At 34.5% G+C, this 26,528-nt stretch overlaps 1 protein-coding gene across 1 annotated transcript in view; it reads right to left on the bottom strand.

Moving 5' to 3' along the window:
* The window catches only part of Cdc73 (cell division cycle 73), a 110,802-nt gene that overhangs the window by 64,886 nt on the left and 19,388 nt on the right, over positions 1-26,528 (bottom strand). The window contains exons 8-10 of the mRNA XM_027417429.2: positions 21,796-21,894; positions 19,370-19,448; positions 16,538-16,602 (exon numbers count right to left, since the gene is read on the bottom strand). Coding sequence (XP_027273230.1) covers positions 16,538-16,602; positions 19,370-19,448; positions 21,796-21,894 — 243 coding nt within the window. The remainder of the gene's footprint in view (positions 1-16,537; positions 16,603-19,369; positions 19,449-21,795; positions 21,895-26,528) is intronic.

The following is a 26,528-nucleotide window of genomic DNA, read 5'->3' as shown; positions in this document are numbered from 1 at the left end:
CACCAGATCTCATAATGGATGGTTGTGAGCCACCATGTGGTTGCTGGAAATTGAACTCAGGACCTCTGGAAGAGCAGTCGGTGCTCTTAACCTCTGAGCCATCTCTCCAGCCCTTTGTTAAGCTTTTTAATGTAGGGTTGGCATGACTTCTTTAATTCATGACATTGTAGATTCAGAAAAAAGAAACTACAATGAAGGCAAACAGTGCGGTTATTTATAACTAAGCAAAACTAACTTCTGTCAAAAATAAAACAAAAGACAAGCAGGCATGATGAATCCTGCCTATAGCTACTACAGAAGATGAGGCACAGGACAATTACTTGAGCCTAGCAGTTCCAGGTCAGTCAAAACAACACAACAATGCTCGTTAGAAAAAAAAAAAAAAAAAAAAAAAAAAGGCAAGCTTTAGAAATAGACAAAACATATTCTTATTAAGCTCTCCTACCAATAAATCAATCAGGAAACAAAAAATATGTATTCATTGGTACACAGCTCATATTCTACAACCACACACAAGAATCATAATCTTAGGAAATGAAAACTGGCTATTTTACCCATGTTTTTATTCAAGTCAGGAAGTACCATTTAAGTTTATACTTATCTTTTCTAAGATTTATTTTATTTTATGTATATGCTGTTTTGTCTGCATGCACATATATGTATACCACATGCATGGCTAGTGCCATGGATCCCCTGGAACTAGAGTTACAGACAGTTGTGAGCAGCCAGGTGGGTGTTGGAAATTGAACCCAGGTTTTCTGGAAGAACAGCCAGTGATCTTAACTGCTAAGCCCTCTCTCCAGCTCATACTGTATCGTTTTTAACTAGTACATATTCATTACTCACTACATGTAATGTAGTTTAACCAAATTTAATCAAACCATAGTTATACCTTCTAGAACTAGAGGATAACAGTCAAAATCTTAAGCAAGTAAACTATAAAATGTTTGAACACCTGGCTTCCAATCACTCATCAAATATTATGAAGAGCCTACTATTTGCAGGTACCAACATTATAACAACAAAACAAAATATGGATGTCTTTAGTAACTTACTCCGTATAACTGCATAGTCATGTAGAGAAAAGGCAAAACTGTATCTGTTTCTCAATCCAAGAATAACTTCCAAACTCGTGGAAGATATGTCAATAATGAAGCACACTTGTTCTTAAAGAAAAAGTGAATTCTTTCAAAGTTAGACACAATGGAAAACTGAAAAACCAGAAGCAATACAATGTACAAGTGATAACATAAAAATCTGGGGAAAAATTACTTACTTCATAATAATAATAAGACTGACAAAATGAGAAGCCTGCTATCTATACAGCCTGGTTGCCCTAATATATTACAAGAAAGATATAGAAAGCAATCACCACCCTTGATAGGAAATAGGGAAAAAAACATCAAGGCATTATAGAGTAATGATATATCCCCTAACCAAGGTCAAACTCTGGACAGAAGAATAAATGCTAATGCAAACTGTACTGATAAACTATTCTGTACCTATAAAATAAGCAAAAATTTTCTTGTGAGATGTGTAGGGAGAATACAGGAATGGCCATTTGTACTAGCAGAAATGCAAATGAAACAGATGCTAAATGAGGATGGTTTTGTACTGTTTAGCAAAATTCTGTAAGGATTCAATCCCTTTGTTCAGCAAAATCCAAATTATAGTGATAACATGAAACAAAATAAATACAAAAGTAGTAACTCAAGCAGGATTTATGTGCAGGGATACCAAGGTACATCACAATGTATTTAGTGGGAGACAATCTAAGGTTAAAAAAAAAAAAAAAAAAGCACAAAAGCCATATAGCAAATAATACTGTTGGCATTATTATAACAAAGCTTTAATTGATACATTATCAACATAAGCAAGAAATTCTATTAATAAGGTTGGGAAATGTTATGCAAAATATTGACACATTAAAGCACCAATCCCCTATGTGGTGACACATGAATATGAGGTCTTTAAGATAATTAAAAAATGGATAAAATTATTGGAAAAGGTGTCCTCATGATAGAATAAGCATACTTGTAAGAAGAAAACATATGAGGCATAGGCTTAGGTGGACAAACCTTCCTTATTAACAACAGAACAACTCTTTCTTCTATGAAACAATGAATTTAAGTAAAAACTTTGATGGGGGGGGGGCTGGAGAGATAGCTCACATGTTAAGAACACAGACAGCTCTTCCAGAGTACCTGAGTTCAATTCCCAACAACCACATGGTGGCTCACAGCCATCTAGGAGATCTGGTGCCCTCTTCTGGCCTGCAGGCATGAATTCAGGCAGAACACTATACATAATAAATAAATAAATCTTTAAAAAAAAAAAAAGACTGATTTTTGGGATTACATTAGAATTATACTAGCAATATAAAAAATATTATCTAGCATTTCAAAAGAAATTTCTATCTCTGTCTCCTAAATTATCAAAAGGCAATGGAGTCCTCAACGGTGGAGAGCACTTTTTTAAATATTTTTAATTAAGCCTCTGGAGAATCAAAAGTGGGCATATCTCCAGGAGTTCAAAGCCAGGCTGATCTACATAGCAAGTTCCAGGACAGCCAGAGACATGTCTCAAAAAAAATTTTTTTAATTAAATTATTTATTTACTTTATGTGTCTTTGCATGTGTTTGAACACAGTCATGCCACAGCAAGTAGAAGACAGGTTATAGAAGTTAGTCCTTTCCTTCAACCACGTTGAGTTCCAATATGTAACGCAGGCTATTATACTTGGCAACATGTACTGACCAATTCCCTGGCCCAGTGAACACTTCCATAGCTGAGGTTAGTTTCTAGATACCTCTGTCTTAAAAAGCAACCACTTAACTATGCAGAAATGGTAAGTTCCAGATCTGGAGTAGAAAATAAATATAGAAGTAAATATATAATTATGCCAGAAATCAAGGAATGAGAGGTATCTGGATAACTACTGAAATGATTGATGTTTCCATTTATTTCACTACAGTAACCAATATACTACATATGTATCTTATAACATCATGTTGAACAGATAATAAAACTTATTTTAAAATAAGTTTCAGAAACAAAGAAAACTCAGAAACATGTACAACTCTGAGATCATAGTAATTATTAAAGGCAACTCTATCCGTAAGATACAAAAGCCAACTTTTTATTTAAAAAAAAAAAAAAAAAACTAACAAAAAAACGGTTACTACTTTGACTAAAACATATAATGGAGCCAAAAATTAAATGCAAAATATAAACACAAATGTGTGTGTGGGTGTGTGCTCGAGCACACATACATTCATGGATGTCCAGACGTATTCAGTTCCTGAGAACAAATCTGAATAGCTGTTACAGTTTCTGTCCTTTAAACCACTAGATTCTTTAATTGTACCAGTTTCTCCAACTTTTTGATTTGTTTGCTTACTTTATGATTATAGCCAAAAAACATCCTAAATGATATAAGACACATTAGCAGACTTTGAAGTAACAAAACCATTCCTAATGTCTGTGGGAATTCCATGCCCAGAGTATGCTTTGCCACATAAATGAATTGGAGTGAAAAAGAATCCAAGAGTAACTTACCTATTAAAGAATAGAAGCTAAAAACAGGTGTAGGGGTTCATGACTTTAACCCTAACATTAGGAGGCAGAAGAGGCAGGATCCTGAATTGTGAAATCAAAGGTAGTCTGAGCTGATAGCAAGATATTTGCTGAGAAGATAGACAGACAGACAGACAGATGGATAGACAGACATTTAAAATAAAAGACAAAGCTGAACACTGTCTAGCATTTTCATCTATAGCCAAACCTCAGAAGAATAAACAAATTGTGTTACTCCCTAGACTTAACAGTTAAGACTATGTTGCAATAAGGACTTGGTGTCTTTGTTCCTAACATCATATCCTTTTGAGGTAGAGCCAACAGAACTCTTAATGTAACTACAAAATTTTCTGGCTAGGCCTGATACAATGTAAAATATTGTCTGAGGTTAGAAATTAATGAACAGAGAGGAATGACCTAGCATTTTGCTCCTCTTTTTCTTAAAGTTTGGTTTTTAAATTTTGTTTAAAACACCTTCCCATTGTCGGACATCTTTCTCATCTTTAGCCAACATTAAGAAAAAGAAGAGGAGGGTGGTGGTGCACACCTTTAATCCCAGCACTAGGCAGGCAGAGGCAGGTAGATCTCTGAGTTTGAGGCCAGCCTGGTCTACAGAGAGTTCCAGGACTGCCAGGGTGATTATACAGACAACCCCTGTCTTAAAAAACAAAAACAAAACAACAACAAAAGACAGCAGTTTGAAAGTGTTCTAATTCACACTTTTCATCTTACCATCTAATATACATTTCACTAAAAACATAATGATAAAATTTTTTAAGATCAGCTTATACAATAAATGGTTTAATAAAGAACCTTTTCCTATAGACATAATGTGATAAAATTTTTTAAGATCAGCTTATACAATAAATGGTTTAATAAAGAACCTTTTCCTATAGACATAATTGTTTCTCGGTGAAATAAACTAAGTTACAGAGACATGGAGTCTATGTATAAAATTCATACTATGTAAAAGATGACTTTTTTTTGGTTTTGGTTTTTCGAGACAAGGTTTCTCTGTGTAGCTTTGGAGCCTATCTTGGCACTCGCTCTGTAGAAAGGCTGGCCTCAAACTTACAGAGATCCACCTGCCTCTGCCTCTGCCTCCCGAGTGCTGGGATTAAAAGGTGTGGGCCACCACTGCCCGGCAACTTGCATATTTCTGTGCACAGACAAGAACCAACATAACATAAACAAGAGGCTAATATAAACAGTAGAGTGATAGAGAAACAAAAGGCCCAACTAAAGCAGCCACAGTATGATACACCTAGCCCTCTGTTCCAATAAACTTAATGAGTACTGGGAATACTAACAAGAGAAAGAGGTCCAACCCCAAATTTTGGTCTCAGAGTGCTGACATAAGATTTATATTTAAATAAAGGAAGAATTAGGGAGGACCCAGAGATAAACATTTAATTATGCAGTCATATCATGGTGTGGACCCACTAACGGTTGTATCAACACCTAACAAGCTGTTAATATGTTAGTAATCACTGTCATTCGCAAGGAGATTAATCTGGTTCCTAGAAAACAATCTGTTCCAGGGTACAGTCTTCCCATCACAGATACCTGCTCTCATCCCGAGAATAGTCAGTCTCACCTTTCCACCTTATTGTTCAAGGTGACTGATGACTTAGGAAATGACTCATCCTTGTACCTGAGGTATCACTCGATTACAAATAGCTATTTCTTGAATGATTAATGTGCCTACTTGCCCAGTAAACAAGTGACACTAAGTAAAGGAGACAAATGAAAACCAGAGGCTGAGATTTCAGGCTTACTTCTTGTTTAGTTACCACACTGGACCAAGAAAGAAGTCAATGTTTTTTAGCCATGCCAGCTTCTCAGTGCCTGTTATAGTATTATTTCTTTTACAAAAAAACAAACGTTAGTTTGTTTAAGTATGAGGCAACTTCTAGCACAGTTATATAAACATTATACGTATGTGGCAAAGAAGGGAGGACAGAGAGGAAGAGGAGAAGACACTTCTATTACAAAAAATAGCCCATTTAATGAATTTTATTTGTGAATTACCATCAACTGAGTAAAATGTGAACAAAACTTTCTTCCTATTCTGGTTATTCTTAGGAAGAAACCTTTCAAACAGTATCATATTCTATGGTACAATCTCACATCTTTCAAATAAATACTTCAAACTGAAATATTTTTAATTCTGCTATCCTGACGTTGTGTAGTAGGTACTTGACAACACACTATAACTACATATGGCCTTACTCATAGTTTTCTCCAGGAGAACTTGTCATAGTATTCAATGTGTACTTTTTATGTGGCTTTTGTATTTATACTGGGTGCATTAAAAATCTTTTATACCATGATACAAAAAAAAAAAAAGCTAAACTGCTTTGTAACACTAAAATTGAATTAAGGAAGAAAGCAGGATTTAAGCTAACTCATTAATTAATCAAGCCAGGATGTATGAAGAATGAAAATATGTGATCCAATAAGAAATCCTTGTCTTTCTGTGTCCTTAGAAATTAACACAATCTAATGTAATTAATACAAAACCAAGAATTAAAGCAAAAATATTCTACAACTTCTATCCTGTCTTATGGTAAGTTAGACCTTTGGGATACCTAAATTATATTAGTTACCTTAAGACCACTTCTTGAATAAATCAAATAGTACAATCGGGTATTACTGCTTAAGTTAAATTATCTATGTATAGATTTATCTATGTATCTATCTATTTATCTATCTGGAGAAAAACTGACACAACAACAAGGAAAGTAACAATGGCAAATGCAGAGGAAGCCCCTTCAAGAAGGGATCAAAGTAAATGGCACCATAAAATACTAGTAATTCAAAAACTGAGTAATTTTATGTATCACATGTGTCCCCAAATTTGACACAATTTGAGGGTCATCTTTTATACTGTAATGCAGCTAAAGAAAGGGTATTTCTAATAAAGTTCTCTTCTGTTGTTTTATCTACATGGTGCTGGGGTTTTAACCCAGAACCTCAACCATGCTAGGCAAGCATTGTACTGACCCTTCAATCTTCACTTTGAAGTTATGCTTTTCCTTTTACATTTAAGAGATAAGGTCTCATTATGTGACTCAAACTGGCCTTGAACTCATGATCCTCCTGACTCAGGTTCCTAAATGCTGAGATTACAAGAAGGTACCACCACCGACTCAGCCCAAAGTTACATTTTATTTCCTGATAATGCTACAGTAACTTTTACATTATATGAAAAACATGTATCACAGTTTATAATACATTATAATGTACCCATATATTTAGTATCAGAGCAATGGGTTACTGTGCCACTCCATCTAGACACTATGGACACTACATAATACTATGGATAGCTTTATAGGATATATTGCTAAAATCGTAAGATCACCTCAATAGCTGAATCGGGAAGGTTTTGTCTAATAATAATAAAAGAAGATAAAAACCAGTGACTTCTGAGATCAAGGAGGTGCTTAACTTATTTCTAAAATTTGATTAATAAAATATATCAAGAATTTAATCCCAGAATAGTTAACAACAATAAAAGACCATATATATATATATATATATATATATATATATATATGAAACTTATGCAAGAGAACCAAAACATGTTTTTAAAAATACCAAATCTGAGAAAATAAATGGTACAGAATCAATAATCTCCAGAATTTACTATTTGCAGATGACAACAAAATATATGACTAGTTTGCTAAAATTTATAAGTTAAAATGACCTATTTCCAACTATGACTTTATTTCATCTTTTATATTACTGAAAAAATCTAAATGTAAAAAACATTATCTCAGTGTCACTATAATACACTCTTAATTATAAGAATAATCCAGTTCTATGAATACTTTCTAATCAAAGCAAAAGTAGGACCTTAAAGTTTCCATGTCCAACCATTTCAAATAAATGTCTTCAACTTGTTCACAGAAAAGCAAGTCTCCAAAATTCCAAGAACTTAGTGTCTAATTGTAAGATCTGTCCAGAACAGTGTAATAAGAATTTAAACCAGATACTTAAACATGAGAGCAGTCACTCACAGAGGAACATGAGAAGCAGGAAAGACAAGAAGAACAACACTAAAAGAAACATCCATCAAGAACAAGACCTGGAAAAGAAACCAAAACTTAGAATTAAAGATCAAATGAGGTTGGGCAAGATGGGAAAGGGGAGAGGGAAGAGATGAAATAAGCAGATAATCCAATGAAATAATACAAAATATTAAGACAATCTGATGAATAATAATACAAAATATTAATAGGAAAATAATCTGATTGCAAGAATTATATAAAAGACTGAAAATTAATTAAAGATTTAAATGAATTTACAAACAATAGGAATCTGATGCAGCATACTAAACTCAGCCAAGAGTCAAAGTATCAAAAACTATTACCCTAATACAGCATATCATTAAATATACTAGATTTTTGTCACATGAACAAAATGGCTCAGATCTTCAATCATGAAATAAAGAAAACACTAAAAATTAGTACTTATTCTTCTAAATAGTATAGGAGATCCACATTATTTAAAATAAACTTGTAGCCTAAATGTAAGCTGATAGGAATTTAACAATGAGAAGTATGTTTACTATTGATATCAAATTAATTCAAATTAAATGAACTAAAGTTGTATCAATGCCAGAAAACAGAATTAAAAGTTTTATTGTAATATGCTAGAGATTAAAGGACAATTAATTTTGTGCAGTTCTTAGAATTATATATAACTACACATGTATGAATGTTTGCTTGAATGGGTATGTGTACCACATGCATGCCTAGTGGCTTCAGAGGTCAAAAGTAGGCATTGAATACCCTGAAACTAGAGTTATAGATGGTTACAAGCTACTATGTGGATGCTCAGAAATGAGCCCAGGTTCACTGCAGGAGCATCATATATTCTTAATGGCCAAAACCATCTCTCTAGCCCTTATACTAATTTTAAAGGATATGTTATACATGTTATTGACATCTCTTAAATTTAGAATTTTGACAAGGGAAAACTCTTGGTCCCCAGACTGATAGCTGGGAAACCAGCATGGGACTGATCCAGACACCCTGAATGTGGGTGTCAGTGAGGAGACCTTGGAAATCTATGGGGCCTCTTGCAATAGATCAGTACTTATCGCTACCATAGGAATGGACTTTAGGAGCCCATCCCACATGGAGGGATACGCCCTGAGCCTAGACACAAGGGGGTTGGCTTAGGCCCTATCCAAAAGAATATGACAGACTTTTAAGAACCCCTATGGAAGGCCTCACCCTCCCTGGGGAGCAGAAAGGGTATGGGATAGGTAGGGTGTTAGTTTGGAGGGGGGGGGAGTACCTGGGATTGATATGTAAAATAATCTTTCTAATTAAAAAAAAGAGGGGGAGAGAGAAGTGGTTTTGAGTAAATATCAACTACTGAATTTGATTATACAAGCTTATTACCAAAAGAACAAATGGGTTTTCAATAAAGCCTTGTAACTAAATGACATATCTAACCTTAAACTCTCTATCATAAAGAAAGTATTCATATAATGATTATACCCATTCACCAAATGTGTTCACTCTTAAATACCAGCCAAGCAGAAAAAGAACAAGCTATAACATTCAGAACATTTACATGCATGATAAAAACAAATTCTACCAAAACTAAAATTAAATTCCATGCTACAATCAAACAGCCTGAGGACAATACAATTCAAGGGATTCATGTATATGTTTGAACTTCATAACAAAAGCTTAAGGAAGTTAACAACCCTTTTCACATTAAAAAAAAAAGGCAAAGCAAACAAAAATTTGTTGCCTAATTTGCTGCAACAAACAGGCTGGCAAATCATAATAGAAAGTTCTTATCAAGATATGGTCCACGGCTGGAGAGATGACTGGGAGGTTTAAGACCACTGGGCTGCTTTTCCAGAGGTCCTGCGTTCAGTTCCCAGCAACCACATGGTGGTGGCTCACAACCATCTATAATGAGATCTGGTGCCCTCTTCTGGTGTACAGGCATACATGCGGACTGAACACTGTATACATAATAAATAATTCAATCTTTAAAAAAAAAAAAAAAGATATGGTCCAAATCTAAGCCAGTGCCACAATATTTGAAAAAAAAGGCAAAGGGCAAAACAAGTTTTAGAAAGAAAAAGAAATTCAGAAAGGAGCTACTGCTGCTAGAAAAACTGAGGAGGAACTGCTATGCAAAGGCTTGTTATGAATACAAAGAAAGAAATACTGTGCACTAGATTAAGTGACACTTTTCAAAACAATCTGTAAAAATGCAGGTCTAACTTTAAAATTCATGCATTAAATATTAGTATGTTAATAATGGGCCATTCATGTAACAGCCAGGAAATTTATATGATTAACTTTTAATAGCTTAAGAGATATATTGGAGGTCGGAGGAATTCCTCAGCAGTGAAGATCCTGTACTGCTCTTACAGAAGTCCTGGGTTCATTTCCCAGCACCCACATAGTGGTTCACAAGCATCTTCAAATATATAATCAAGTTGTAAAAATTACTTCAAGTAATTTACTTCAAGTAATAATACATACCAATCTAAAAATATAGCACATGAAATCTTGCTATGTGGAATACTTCTATAACATATTAAAATCCTACAATTCTTTTTCAAAAGAAAAAGAAATCAATATAAATAACATCCCTTCTTATAATCTGTGTCCTAACAGGTGAATAGCAAAAACACCCTAAGTTATCCATCTACATGAAAACTTCTCTGCAATTATCTTCTCTCAAAGACATAAACTTTCTGCTACAGCATAAGCATCTACAACTATAACAAAAATACTTAATGGATTTGAAAGAAAATGGATTCTCTTCAAATTTAAATGGACTCTTGATAACACTGAGTGAAAAAGTTATCATTGACCAAATAATACTAAATATATCAACAAAGTTTTAACAACCACTATATGTCAGTCAAACTGGGAATTTATCCGCCATAAGTCAGTAAGGAAAGTTACCACTTGTTGACTCCTCTTTATGCTCAACATTTGCACCTTAGCACAAATAGGACTCAACAGTTTCTTAAGTGCATACTTAACAGAACTAGGATGTAAATTCTATTATCTTTACTACCAAATAAAAACAGAATTTAGTGGCTCAAAGCTAGGACTGACTGCAAAGCCTAATTTTATTTATTTGTTTGTTTGTTTGTTTATTTATTTATTTATTTTGGTGCGCCCAAGTATTTGGCTCTTCCTTAGCAACCTGGCACCAGCTTTATTTAGATCAGGGATTTAAAACAATTAGGGCTATGGTGGCAACATATAATGACTGATGAGTGAGAAATCTTAAAGAAACAAAATAGCCATAGCTCAAGCAATAGTGAAATTACCTTATGAAATTGTACACTTAATACCATAAAAGAAACTTAATGTATAGATTATGACACTTTTTAAATGAAAAGTAAAAGCAGATTCCTAATATATCTGGGGAAATTTAGACCAATGAAAAGAATTGTGCATGGCTGGAGGGCTCAGCAGTTAGGAGCAGCAGTTAGGAACACTGCTCTTCCAGAGGACCCAGCTTCAGTTCCCAGCACCCACTTGGTAGCTCACAACTGTCTGTAGCTCCAGGATCCAACACCCTCACACTGACATACATACAGGCAAAATACCAATAAAAGAAAAATAGATAATTTTTTTAAAAAAACAGATCTACCAGGAAAACAGGTATTAAAAAAAAAAATAAATGATGCTAAACATATGATCAACAAGATGTGGGACAATACACTGGCATTTAAAACATCAGGCCACATCTAACTCTGAGAGGAAACTATGCTATGAACATAATCACTAAACAACTCAATCTTTCAAATCTTCCTGTTTTCCTTTCATCACAGAGCTTTTAATCTTATTTTTTGTTTACTATTCCCAATTTGGGTATTCTTTTCTTATACCTACCCAAATTCCAGATCAATTTTCAAGTATTACCTCTTCAATGTACACACTTGATAAAATTATGATTTCATATTCATGTCCGTAACTAACTCTTTTCCAAAAGACCATAAATCAAGTCTGTAGCAGTATGTCTGGTTTTTTTGTTCATCTCTGTTGTCTCTGTATCCACCAGATTACACAATATACAGGAAGAAGGAAGGAGGGAGTAGAAGGAAGGGGAAAAAGGGAGCGAGGAAGGAAGGAAGGAAGGGAGCGAGGGAGGAAGGAAGGGAGGGGGGGAAGGAAGGAAGGAAGGAAGGAAGGAAGGAAGGAAGGAAGGAAGGAAGGAAGGAAGGAGGGAAGGAAGGAAGGGAAGGAAGGAAGGGTATCAGCTTGTTTGCCTAGGTAAGACAGCCCAAAAGGAAGAAATTTTTCAGTAACTACTCTACCTTGGCTGGTCTGAGATCTAGATAGACTCAAATCCAGAACATTACTGCTACTATAGTACTACCGGAACACTGTAAGCAGAAAAGAACAAATTAGTCAACGAAGAACAATGAGTGAAAAGGGTTTATAAAAATGTAGGGAAGTGACATATGTATACCTGCTTTTAAGAATTATAACCTAGTCGGGCGTTGGTGGCGCAAGCCTTTAATCCCAGCACTGGGGAGGCAGAGACAGGCGGATTTCTGTGAGTTCGAGGCCAGCCTAGTCTCCAGATCGAGTGCCAGGATAGGTTCCAAAGCTACACAAAGAAACCCTGTCTCGAAAAACCAAAAAACAAAAAACAAAAAAAACAAGAATTATAACCTAGACAAAATAGAGATTTTATATTATCCTAAAAATCAAAAGTAATGGTGATATTATTATACCTCCAATGCATATCTACTATCTAAAAATGGTTCACTATAATAAAAGAGTTATTTTAAGAACTACTTATAAAGCTATTAGAGTTAATCCAAATGCATATGTTAAAGAAAATCTTTCAAATTTGTACAATTTCATGGTGCAAAATGCTTCCTCAAATACGAAGACAGTACCTTCTGGGCACAGAGGCACATGCCTTTAATTCTAGCATTAGGGAGGCAAAGACCCCGTCTCTGTGAGATTAAGCACAACCTGATCTACATTACAGGACAGCCAGGGATATGGTAGAGAGATCCTGTCTCAAAACAAACAAAAAAGGAACAAATATAGTTGCTAGACTTTTTAAATTTTCTACATGATCTTAAGTAGTCTAGGCCAGGGAAAATTAAGTGATTCTTAATGAAATTATCAAATCCTTATGACTAACAAGAATCAACTCTAAGTACATCTTACTCCCACTCCAGAGAAAGGACACAACAGTTCCTTGCTGCAACTCAACTAATAAAACAAGAACAAAACAAACAAATAAAACTTTATCATATCTTATTTCCTATATAATAAAAAGCATTACCAAGTAACATTTTCTTTCTGTGTTTTGGATGGTAGTGGTACGAGGGCAGAGTGTCACACTCTGGCTGGCCTGGAAATTGCTAGCTAGACCAGGTTGATCCCAAGTTTACAGTGATCCTATTGATGCATCCCAAGTATTCAGAATATAGATACATAGCACTACACAGACTGAAACAGCATTTTCTTAATCTATGATGGTCCATTCACAAGTTATATATACTATAAAAGTATATGAAACATAATAACTAAAAAAGTTCCAAATTTAAACTTCATATATTTTCACTACAACTAAACCAAAACACTAGTAATATGAACTATATGAAGAATTTTCCTTAATAGGTTTCTACTTCCAACACTTAACTTTAAGGTAGCTTTATTTAAATAAATTCTGTGTAATATTGGTTCTTTCTAAGACTATTCCCCTCCAAAATGAGAAAAGAGAAGACCACCAGTGAAGACAATTTTCTTCCAATAGCCATATGTTAAAAACATTCACATTTCTCTGCCACAAAAAAACTATTTGATCTAATGTTTCTTAGAATATTAAAGAATGCTGAGGGTGGGCTAGAGAGATGGCTGCTCTTCCAGAGGACCCAGGTTCGATTCCCAACACCCACATGGCAGCTCACAACTGTCTGTAGCTCCACTTCCAGGAGCTACCAATCCAATAACCTCTTCTGGCCTCTATGGGCACAGATAAACAATAGATAAAGTGAATAGATAGATGGATAGATAAGATAGACACACACAGGCAGACAAAATAGATATTTAAAAAAAGATATTTAAAAAAAGAAAAAATAAATCTTGGGAACTTACTTTGGGAGAAAAGTCCATCTAAGAAAAGTTCTAAAAACATTTATGAACCTTGGGACTCTGGGACTCTGGGACTCTGGAACCATTAATGTCAAACATATGCCTTAACCTATCTAAGTCAAAGGTTAAACAGAAGTTAGGTGAAGCAATGTGTACCTGAACTCCAGCTGTGTGGCAGACAGAAACAGAAGAATCTTCCCTGACCAAGAAATACAAGTCTAGTGTGATCTACATAGTGAGATCCCTTTAGGACATGTGGTTCATGCCTTTAATCCAGAACTCAGGAAGCAAGTGAATAATTTATGAGATTGAGGCCATCCTGGTCTATATAACAAACTCTAAGCCAGCCAAGGCTACATAGTGAAGCCCTGTCTTTAAAAAGCAACATACAATAAAAATAAATAAGTAAATAGAGATTCCCCACCTGAGGGGAAAAAAAAAAAAAGATTAACAAGAATTTAGCACCACACAGATTTGTGTATTAAAGGAGTAAGTGCAAGTGCAACTGAGTGCAGGTGCCCAGAGTCTTTGCATCTACTGAAGTTGGAGGTGCAAGCTTTTATGAGTTGTCCAACACGGTGCTAGGAACCAAACTAGGGTCCTCAGGAAGAGCCACGAGTGCTCTTAGTCACCAAACCATCTCTCTCTAGGTCTTCAATACTTTAGATTATTATCATCAAAACACTTTCAGAACAAGTTTTAGTACCTCAGTTATGAAATAATCACTAAAATACAAGCCTTGTCTAACACATATAGAAAAAAATACACTATATGAAAAATTATTAATGTACTTAGTCATGTATCAAGAGAACTCTGATACTGAAGTTAAACATTACAAAGATTAATCCTAATGTAGATAAATCCTAATTTCGAGAACTACATGAACTAGGTACATTAAAAATTTTAAGAACATTAGCAAATAAGCATTATACATATATAGAAGAAAAATCATTTGTGGGCAACAAAACCTTTTACTTTTAATATACATTCATCTTTCTTGATAGAACAGACAAATTCTGTCTCCAAGAAAGCATCAACTAACTGAATCACATTAAGAATTTAATTCAAGCTGGTCAGTGGTCAAGAGCACAGGTTGCTCTTCCAGAAGAATTTAATTCAAGACAGGCATGATGGGACAGCTTTTGGTAGTATAAGTGCTTGGGAGACAGAGCTAGGTGGATTTCTGTGAGTTCAAGTTCAGCCTGGTCTACACACTGAATTCCAGAACAGCCAAAGTGACATAATGAGACCCTCTCTTTTGAAAATATAAACGATCAAAATAAAGAATTTAAGTTAAACCTTATCATCATTAATTACATTCTGAATCAGAAACAACCAAACAAATGAATGGCATAACTATATCTGATCTTTTACCATTTTGCTCTTGCTCACTAAACTAGAAACACTGGCCTTCTTATCACTGTCTACTGAGTCAGTTTTTATGCCTGCTGTTCCTTCAGGGATTGCTCTTCTGGCAGCACTTGCTCAACTTTAACCTCAGAGAGGCCTCTTTGACTACTCTATGAAACAGTTACACCCGGAGTATTCGGTGTCAAACAGTTGACACAGAGTTCAATAAATACTTGTTGAATGAATTTGCAAGCCTACATACAATTTCAATAAAACAAAAACAAATCTGAAAATTTTAAAGTATATTAGCAAAATACTTAATAGAGTCCCAATTTGAAATTTAAAAAAAAAATCAAAACTTCAATAGATTTTTATGGCAAATTCTAAGTATAAAGATTAAATCTGAACTCAGAAATCACAGCAAATATATTATTTCATGTCATGTGAAGTCTGTAAATCTCTGATAATTCACAAGCCAAAGGTAACACTCTTAGGTCTTAAGTATAAGTATTTAAAATATAAAGGTATGCATCAGAATATACAAATTCAAAATGAAGTTAATAGCATACCTGATCCATATCATCAAATAGTAGCATTTACCACACAATAACGAGAAGTGTTAAACAGAAAGAAGTTGGCCACACTATTTCTAGCCAGGCTATTTTAGCTATGGAATAGCTAAAAAAAATTTAAAGAGAGCCTTTAGTCTCAGCTACTCAGGAAGTTGAGAAAGGAAGATTCCTAGAACCCAGGAGTTCTAAGTCCAAGCTAAAAACAACATAGCAAGAGTAAGAAAGACAGCATGGGGGCAAGAGCAAGAGAGGAGAAAGATAGAGAGGGAGGGAATGAAGGGAGGGGAGGGAAGAGGAGTGGAGGGAGGAGAGAGGGAGGGAGGGAGGGAGGAAGGTTGGTTGGTTAGGAGAAAGGAGAAGGGAAAAGAAAGAAATGAACTAGCTAAAAGTCTTTGAGCGAAAGACATTCATGACTGTATAAATATTTGGTTCAATCATGTGTTTTAAAAGCACTCCATCAACTACTACACTCTGTTTACTCACTTAGTTGATCTGGAGACTGGTCCCATGTCATTGAGCAGTCTAAGCAAGGGCTCTACCACTGAGTTACATGTCCAGTCCCATTCTTATTTTTCCAAAGACAATTGCAGTTGAAAGAACACAGGTAACAGACCAAAAACAAAACAAAATAAAACAAAAGGTTCCATATGACCTTCAACTCAATGGCTTCCATGTTCCAATGACACAACATCATCCTCGTTTCACATTAGTCAAAACACTTACAAATTCAAAATTTGATTTTAAAGGGGGGAAGGGACAGAATACTCATGAATCAAATACAATATCACACATATCTAATAGCACTTCAATGCTAAAAAATAAATGTTTTGATTAGAAAACACTAGAGAATAAAAGTTTACCATCTGCTACTCACATAAAACCCCTGGAACAATTTTAAGTTCTGTAGTCATAATAACTTACCGTTACAGATTTCAGCGTCATGCCATGGTACGTGCCCATAGTATCGATCTTAAAGCCTTCCGTTTCTGCAAAGAAAAGGAGTCTATTATGATTTATGTATTTCATGACAGGTAAAAATTTCAATCATAATTTACATTACACCTAACAATTCAACAGTGTAACAAGACGTTAAATATACTATACAATTTTATCACATTTCTAAAAATTAAAAACTTTTAAGATACTATTTGCAAAAACATCTTCAATAAATGTCAAAGCACTGATTTCATAGAATCTGGCTAAGATTATCTTTCAAAATCTGTTTTAAAATCACACTAAAGGGCTAGAGAATAGGTTCAGCAGTTAAGAGCACCAGCTATTCTTGCAAAAGACCCAAGTTCAATTTACAGCACACACATATCTGCCCACAACTACCTTTAACTTCAGTTCCAGGGTATCATATACCCTCTTGTGGCTCCATGGACACCAGGCACATATGTAGTACATAGAAATACAGGTAGCCAAAATATCCATACACATAAAAATGATATAAATTTAAATCATATTAAATAAAAAACTTGTAATCGCTTTAGTTTTACTACTAACTACTAAATGACTGTACCACAAAAAGCATGTAAAATAGGAAGTTCCTAAATTATAAAAACTTCTGTTCCAAAGCTTAATGTAAGAGATGTATTATATGTTTATCATAAAATTGTGCTATAAACAATGATGAGAGTTTCAGGGCATAAGTGCAACATGTTCTTCTCTCTCTTTGAAAAATAAACATTCTTTTCATGCATGGCAATTTATTTTCATTCTTGTTTTGGCTCTTATAGTCAAGCAACTAACGACAGTCAATTTGGGACTTTGACAATATTTTACCAGTGGATGAACAATATAAACATTTCATAGTTATTAAAATAAGATATGCATTGCTTAAATTTCATCTAGGTTATGTGACTATGATTTTTTTTTTTTTTTTTTTTTTTTTTTTGGTTTTTCGAGACAGGGTTTCTCTGTGTAGCTTTGGAGCCTATCCTGGCACTCTCTCTGGAGACCAGGCTGGCCTCGAACTCACAGAGATCCACCTTCCTCTGCCTCCCGAGTGCTGGGATTAAAGGCGTGCGCCACCAACGCCCGGCCAGAGAAATAGTTTTAATTGAAAAAATTTTCTTATAGTATGAGCTAATCTTCTTTGGAAAGATCATATAGCAACTATTTTATACACTACAGACCATACACCTCTATCTCAACTATAAGATTTTGCAGCTGTGGTGCAGAAACAACATGAATGATATGTACATACAAAGAGAAGCTGGAGCTAGCCCTTAAAGAAATGGATCTGCTATGAACTGCTTCACATAACTCATTCCATAAGAAAACACCACATTGAATAAAAGAATGGATCACTGTCTTTGAGTGGCACCTATTCACCATGTGCCTTTGTCTGAAAAATGAAGTCAGGACACATAATTCACTGCATCAGAGCAATACACCCTTTTTTAAGAAGTTGCCCAGAGACTTCAAATGATACAGCAGGAAAAGTAAATGTTAAATTTTCAGTTGCTTCTATCTCATATCTTCATAAGTAAGTCAAGATGAACGAAGCTTTCAAGAGAAACTGGTGATAGGTTCACCTCAGTAACAAAGAAATGGCTCACAACTGCATTAGCTAGACTGTCAAGCAAGTTCTAACAAAATATGCTCTTGTTCCAAGTCTATGCTTTCCTATCCCTTAATATACACATTCATAGTTTGGGCAACAGTTTAACACACGACATTCCCCATCCCAAAATTCTTTATAACCATAACTAGCATCAATAAAAGCAGACATTTGTGGGTGGTTTATTACATTATCGGACAGTATTCTAGGAAGTTCATCTTCAACACCATGTTTATCCCAGAAGTAACCCTATGAATTAAGTTATTGTTGGAGCCTGCTCCAACGAGTCAGCTGGGTAATCTAAGTAGGGATGTGAGGATTGAGTAAAGGAATATAAAAGAAACAGACAGAAACACAGGATAGATTGGGGAGGACTGCCCGGTCCATGTCTTTCAGCACACCAAACAGAGTTTAATTTAGATCCTGTTTATATACAGACTACAGGCAAAGCAGAACAAAGAACAGCATAGTCAATTAACCAGCTCTCTGCACTGTCCTTGAATCAAAGAGAGGCCAGGTTCACTCTCTGTCACTTGAGTCCTGCTAGCAACAAGCAGCTTCATTCCCTATTTCTATATGCCTTTTGGCTGGAATCAGAAGCTTGTTAGTTAGATAATTTGTTCTTTTCCATAGGCTTGATCAGAACTTTCTCACAGCTCCCAAGGAGACTGAAACAAGCAAGCTTGAACTCTAATGTCTTATAAGTCAGAACAGACTCCAGATGGAAACTGAGTCACTTTTGGGCTGCAACAAGTTGTCAGTGCTATTAACATTTAATTAGAGATGTGAGGTAATGACCGAATACAGTTGAAATAAAAATAAAATCCATACAAAAATTAACTGAAACACAAGCCATCTGAATCCAGAAGCAAAGCTACCAACAAGAGGGTAACCAATTTTGTTCTATAGAGTCCAAACACTATTTTTAAGTGTTACAGGCTATATGACCTCTCTCAAAACTACTCAACAAGAGTTGTCAGAGTTAAACAGCTACAGATCACATATAAATGAGTAAATATGGCTGTTTAAACAACAACAACAAAAACTTTTATTATAGAAGCAGGTGACTGAACTATATCTGGACTACATAGGTTACTTGACAACCTTTATTCTTAAATATCAAACTATACTTCCACTCAAACTCAGCATGACCAGGATGAGAAGAAGATATGAAACAAGCAACTTACCTTCTTTGCCTTTGAATCTTTCCTGGTCATATCTGTTGTAGGCAGCTGGAATAGGCTGCTTCGTACGCAATGTGGGATCCTGAAAAAAAAAAAAAAAAAAAAAAAAGGAAAAAAAAAAGGGCTTATTTAACATTCTTAAAACCTGATACAGGGGCTGGAGTGGTCGCTCACAACCTGATTATGAGATCTGGTACCCTCTTCTGTGTGTGCAGATATACATGGAAGCAGAATGTTGTATACATAATAAATAAATAAAATCTTAAAAAAAAAGTGTTATTCCCAATATAGGCCAGAAGACAAAATAAGGTAAGATTACTTGGCATTTGATAACTAGGATTCACTATTGAATATTATTTGCTACTAAAAATTGATCATCCCGCTGGGTGTTGGTGGAGCACGCCTTTAATCCTAGCACTTGGGAGGCAGAGGCAGGCGGATCTCTGAGTTCGAGACCAGCCTGGTCTACATGAGCTAGTTCCAGGAGAGCCTCCAAAGCCACAGAGAAACCCTATCACGAAAAACAAAAAACAAACAAACAAACAAAAACTTGACCATCCCTACACCAAGAATAAAGACAATTTCAAGTATACCTGTATCAAAACTGCAGAAATAATATGGTAAACAAATACGTTCTAATTACTTAAATGACTTTGTGAAATAATACTCTCTCCAATGATAATCTGAACAGAGAGAGCTCCAAGACAGTCAGGGCTACACAGAGTAACCCTGTCTCAAAAAACCAAAAAGAAAGCAGGGTGTTAGTAGTGCACACCTTTAATCCCAGCACTCGGGAGGCAAAGGCATGTATGTGGATCTCTCTGAGTTCGAGGCCAGCCTGGTCTACAGAGGAAGTCTCAGGATAGGCTCCAAAGAAACACAGAAAAACCCTGTCTCAAAAAAACAAAAAAAAAAAAGAATAAGAAAAAAAAGACTAAAGTAACAGGCATTCAATAAACACTTATTAATGTATACTATAAGACTAAAGTAATAGATGTTAGTTTTAAAAATTTGAAAATAGACACTTTCTAATTATGTAATCTAATTCAAATATTTCATACTAAACTTATAGTCTATAATAACCTAAAAATAGTTATTTAAAAAAACATTTTAAAGTTACCTAGGAAAATCACTATATTTATATATTCTTCATTTTGTTACAATAGGATTACACTCTAATATTACAAAAGAAAAATTATCAAGAATTTAGCTACATATATACATCTGTATGATCAAATGCCAAACATAAATATTGCAACTGTTTTCAATGATTATAAAATACACAGAAGGAATACTCACATTCACAAAGACAATGGTTTAAATATCTTAAGGTTTCACATTCTTCCTACCAATAACTATTGAGGACTCTAAAAATCTTTAAGCTAAAGTTACAATTTATGACACTAAAGATAAAAACTGACAAATTTTTAAAGTAGGAATTGACTCCTTAAAAAAATAAGAAAAGCAAAATTCGATGTAAACATATTTAATAAAAATTATTTTCCAAAATCCACCAAAAAAGTAGTAAGACTAAAACTTGAAATTTTATAAATGTGTTTAATATCTGACTTACTAAAAATGATAACTATGACATTGTATTATTTTATCTCTAGTTGCTCAAAACATTACAGAACAACCAGATACTAGTTATTTTTGGTACATCAACTAAAGGTATCTAAATATTACCAATAGTTCAGTATCTGTAAAGATTAAATATCAATGATTTCATGCATAAATAAAATTAATATTAACTTCCAAGGCTATGTTTAGCACTCTACCAATGTTTTTCCAAACTCTATATAAAACACAATTAATCTGAATTATATTTTTTGCCTTTCTTGAATCTTGAGAACAGGTAGAAAGATTTACAGCAAACTAGAGGGTATTTATGAATTTAAATGGAGACTATATGGCATGCATGAATTTAGGGTTTGGAGGGTCCTAAGTAATAACCTTAAACAGTGAGGCGCTCAACCACCAGAGGAGTTAAAGCTGGGGTACAATAAATGGGCCATATGGCAGGTGACAAGGGAAAATAAATATACCAATATGAAATGGTCACAAAAGATTTCAAATAACAAGTCCAAACTGGAAGGTAACAATGATTTATATTTAAACAATAATTAACAATTTTCTCAAGTAATAAATAGGCCAGCTACAGATAACCTAAAAGTTAACTAACTTAGAAGGCTTTTCCTAGTTAACCCCTTTTCAGACTCTCACCCAGGTGTATCTCAAGAATGACCCAAATTATTGCTGAAATAACTTTTAAAAGTGGGAAGGGTCTTTTACAGCCTTTGAGTATGCTGAAGTAACAAAACTTTTACACCCTACTGATGTAAATTGTTTAAGATGTCAATTAAAACACTAAAATACAAAACGAATGTCACTTTCTTAAAAACAACAACATAATCAGAAAAGAATCTTACCACAGGGGCTGTATTTGGAGCAGGCCGCTGTTCCGGGGCACGCCCTTCTTCTCTGGCTTTTACAGATTGAAGAATTGCAAAAATATTCTTGGAAAAATTCTAAAACAAATAGATTCTAATTAAACCCAGCGTGCATGTGCAAAAGCAATAGTTTATCCATTAAGCAATATATACTGAAACTTTCTTCCTACTAATTTTTCCTATTTCATAAGGTACTATTGATTGCTATAGTTTGGATGTGGTCTATCTCCCAAAGATGCCTATGTGAGATAGGTGCCCCTAAACATAGGATGTAGAAGTAGAGGACCTTTAAAAGGTGGGGTCCTGTGAGGAACATTAGCTATCAGGGCCTTGCTATCAGAAGGGGTTCTGGTTTTGAGCTGTTACCACATACATACCAACAGGTGGAGCTGTCCAATCTTAGTTTTTTTCAGTCTCCAAAACTTAAACTAAATAATTATCTTTCTTCCTCACCCTGAAAGGCCCTCACATAGTCAAGCAAGGGTTCTACACTAACCTATGTCCCAAGCCCTAACCTTCTATGAAGTTCCTACCTTGGGTATTTCATTGAGTTAGTAGAAAACAAGGTAATACAATTATACATAAAAATAAAAGCCAACTGCCTTGAGTCTGGTTATTACAGATCATACTTAAACAGACCAATTATTCTGCATCTACTTATATATAAAACCAAGAAAAAAGTAAGCATTTAAATGTAACATATTTCTATCAAAGGGAACTACTACCCCACTCAATACTAATCAATCATTTAATGGTTTAAAGAATATATGCACATCTATTATGAGCTAAATACCTTAACTGATACTAAAATCCAATGATGATCAACAAGCACATGGTTCCTGCTCTCATGTACTTCAAATGTAATACAATTCTCTTCTCTAGAAAATGAAGCATTCTGGGGCCAGCAAGGTAACTCAATAAGGTAAAGCACCTGTAACACAAGCCTATCACCCGGAGTTCAGTCCTTGGAACCCATGCAAAGGTAGAAGTGAACCAACTCCACAATATTACCATTTAACCTCCCCATTTGCACCATAGCAAACACACACACACACACACACACACACACACACACACTCTATTTTAAAAAAAAGAAATTTGGGGGCTGGAGAGATGTCTCAGTTAAGAGTACTTGTTGCTCTCCCAGGTTCAATTCCCAGGACCCACAGGTGGTTTACAACCATCCATAACTCCAGTTCCAGGAAATGTGACATCCTGTTCTGGTCACCATGGACACCAGGCATGTGTATGGTGCACTGACATACATGAAAGCACAACACTCCTACACACAAAAATAAGTCTTTTAAAGAAAAAGAAATGTAAGTATTCTGTTTCTTTGGCTTTGACTACTTACCCCACTTTATCATTCCATCTACTTTACTAGTTTTTACTTTGTAATCTCTCTCACCTTTCTTTCTGTTTTATTTCCTGGTGAGGCTAGCATCAACTTCATGGCCTCTAAGCACTGTACTACTTACTATACAATATATTCTTTTTCCTCTTTACTTTTGAGTAAGTTATATGCCTTATATTGCATCTCATTGCTGCTTGTACTAAACTATCCCCTCAGTGGGGCTAAGGACCAAAGCATTTTCAATCACTGCCTAGCTTAAACACATTAAATGTTATGCAAACATGTACAAAAACTAAGTTTTAACATTATACTAGTATGCCATTAGTATAATTACCACCATACTAACTATGATACTAACTAGTTCCTGATTCTTTACAGAAACAAATACAGGACTACTTTGCCATCTTACAAACTATTGAGGACTCTAAAAATCTTTAAGCTAAAGTTACAATTTATGACACTAAAGATAAAAACTGACAAATTTTTAAAGTAGGAATTGACTCCTTAAAAAAATAAGAAAAGCAAAATTCGATGTAAACATATTTAATAAAAATTATTTTCCAAAATCCACCAAAAAAGTAGTAAGACTAAAACTTGAAATTTTATAAATGTGTTTAATATCTGACTTACTAAAAATGATAGCTTCATTCTAATATTTACTTCTATATTATCTTGTTTGGTCAAAGATATGAAGAAATATTGCCTGAACAATAAAGGGAGAAGCATTAAGATACCTTCTCAAAATTTAAAAAAAAAAAGGCCGTTTTTCATGTAGCTGAATATATTCTTCTTTGTTACACCAAAACAAATCTTTTCCTAAAAGATACTGCAAGTGGAAACCATATCCATAAATACTCTGCATTACCTCTTTATAGTATATAAAGTATAAATATACTTTTTAAAGTACAATCAGTTTTGTACTTTAAATTGGATTTTTTTTCATTCCTGAACTGATTGTCTGGAAACTATTACTGAGTTATGCAGAAATGCATATTTTCCAAACATCAATATTATTCAACATTTTAAAATACGTATTTGCTGATAACTTACATATTCATTAAATCACATTTATAAAAGTTTCATCAAAACAGTCTAAGAATTAGCTGAAAAAAATCAAAGCAGAAACTCAAGAATTTTAATTTTCTCAGCAAAGTTCATATCTTATCAGAGGCAGCAAATACTGTTTGTTGCTTTTCCTGGCACACTCTTTCAAATGAATGTCTATGAAAATAACTAAGTCTGGACAACATAGTCATTCATATAAAATGTGATGGTTTTCTTTTTTTTTAAAAGGTGCTTCAGTTAGTAACCAAAGCCATAACACAAATGTTGTTCCTAACAGCAACCACAGCTTTTTTAATGTGCAGGGCTGCTTTACACACTCAAATTTCATTATGTACATTAAAGGGTCACACTTTAATTAAGGTTAAAACTGGTAACACTGTGATTTGCTAGTAATGTTGGGTGACTTGTGCCAAGTACCAGCAGTTTTAGCAACCACTGCTTCTGACCATCACTGCAAACGTCAGCACAGTGCCAAATACAAACAATCTCAGTCCTACTGTGAAAACATGAAAATCAGATCACTTTTAAAGTGATAAACTGAAAGACATAAACTCTACAAGAATCAATCCAAATAGCATCAGCAAGTTTTGTGTGCAAAAAATATAGGTGATTATCTTTGTACAGATGAATTTATACCAATGATTCAACAATAAAATACTTTAGTCTGAAAATATACCCCAAAATCTATATGTTGGAAACTTTATTTTCAATACAGTAGTATTGAAAGGTAGCATTTTTTAAGAAGTGACTTTTAATATGGATTAAGTGGAGACTAAATGAATGGCTTAGTGATTTTATGAATCATTTTCTGATAAAATAATTATTTTCAGCCCTCTTTTTTATTCCCTCTCTCTCACCCAGGTGACACCTTCCGCCATTTCTGATGCAGTAAGAAAGCCCTCATCTGATGCAGTTCCTTGATCTTGGACTTTCCAGCCTCTAGAATGGTGAACCACAGAAATGTCTATTCATTATAAATTACTCAGTCTGTGATACTGTTACAGCAGCAGAAAACAGAATGAGTTATAATAATGTAATGGAACAGAAATTTGTTTGTTACAAGTTAGTCTGTGATAGTCTGTTATAGAAGCACAAAACAGAGTAAGACATTCAATATAATTTAATGATACTATAAAATCAGGTTGCTTAACTAGGGCATATTAAAGATATAAGTAAGATGAGAACTTGAACTTTCCTGACACTTAAAAAGTCAGAAAACAAGGTTCTGGTCATAGGTCAGTCTAACATCTACAGTAGACAGTGTTGTCAGGCCTGACAACCTGAGCTCAATCCCTGGAACCCACACAGTGAAAGGAATAAACTGACTCACTCTCCATGTATTCTGACCTCCACATGCACACTGACAAATGTGCAGGGGCACACATGCAAAGCGAATATAAAGTCTATACTGCTCTAAGTATCTTCAACATGTTTACAATTTAGCAGATGAACACAGCATATACAGAGATCAACAGTCAAAATGCTTAATTTTGGCCTTTAATAAGAACATTTTAAAATAAAATTTTTAAAATACTCGAAAAACAAATCAAAAAAAGATAATGCGCATAAAAGCAAACCTAGCTTCTAAACAGTTGTTAAATGATTTGTTTTTTTAAAAGATAAATTAAATTAGAACACTTTTAAACTGGTACAATCCTGCCACCTAGAGTTGATAGAAAAGAGTTCATCTCAACGATTTTAGTGTTTCAAATAGAAGAAAGTTAAAGACTGCCAAGTTAAAATAAACTAAAAAACAAACAAAAAACAGGCATAGTGGCACGTGCCTTTAATCCTAGTCCTCGGGAGAGAAAGGCAGGTGGATCGACTGTGCGTTCAAAGACAGCCTTATCTACATAGTGAGTAAAAGGACAGCCAGGGCTATACAGTGAAACCCTGTCTCAAAACAAAACAAAAAAGGAACTAAAAAGCCAGTGTTAGTCAAGCATTAGCCATATCAAGCAATGAAAATGAGAATGCTATCATTTAACTGTAAATAACAAAAACTGAAAGTTTACTCATAACCTCACATTTCTTTATAATCCCAAGCTCTGGAAGTGGTCCTTTTTATATTTCAAATACATGGATGTGGACACATGTATGGAATCAGTTTTCTCCATTCTTCTTTACAAAGGTTCTAGGGATCAAAGGCAGGTTTCCAGGCTTGCATGGGTAGCACCGTTACTCCAGAGCTATCTCACTGGCTCTGGAAAAATGGTTCCAGTTTTTCTAAATTAAATTAACTTTACTTATTATTGTGTGTGCATACACACATGCATGATAAGAATATGGGGAC

The sequence above is a fragment of the Cricetulus griseus genome, chromosome 5 (assembly GCF_003668045.3).
Source record: "Cricetulus griseus strain 17A/GY chromosome 5, alternate assembly CriGri-PICRH-1.0, whole genome shotgun sequence".
NCBI classification, from domain to species: Eukaryota; Metazoa; Chordata; class Mammalia; order Rodentia; family Cricetidae; genus Cricetulus; species Cricetulus griseus.
The sequence above is the reverse complement of the archived record's forward strand: the minus strand, read 5'-3'. Positions and strand labels throughout refer to the sequence as shown.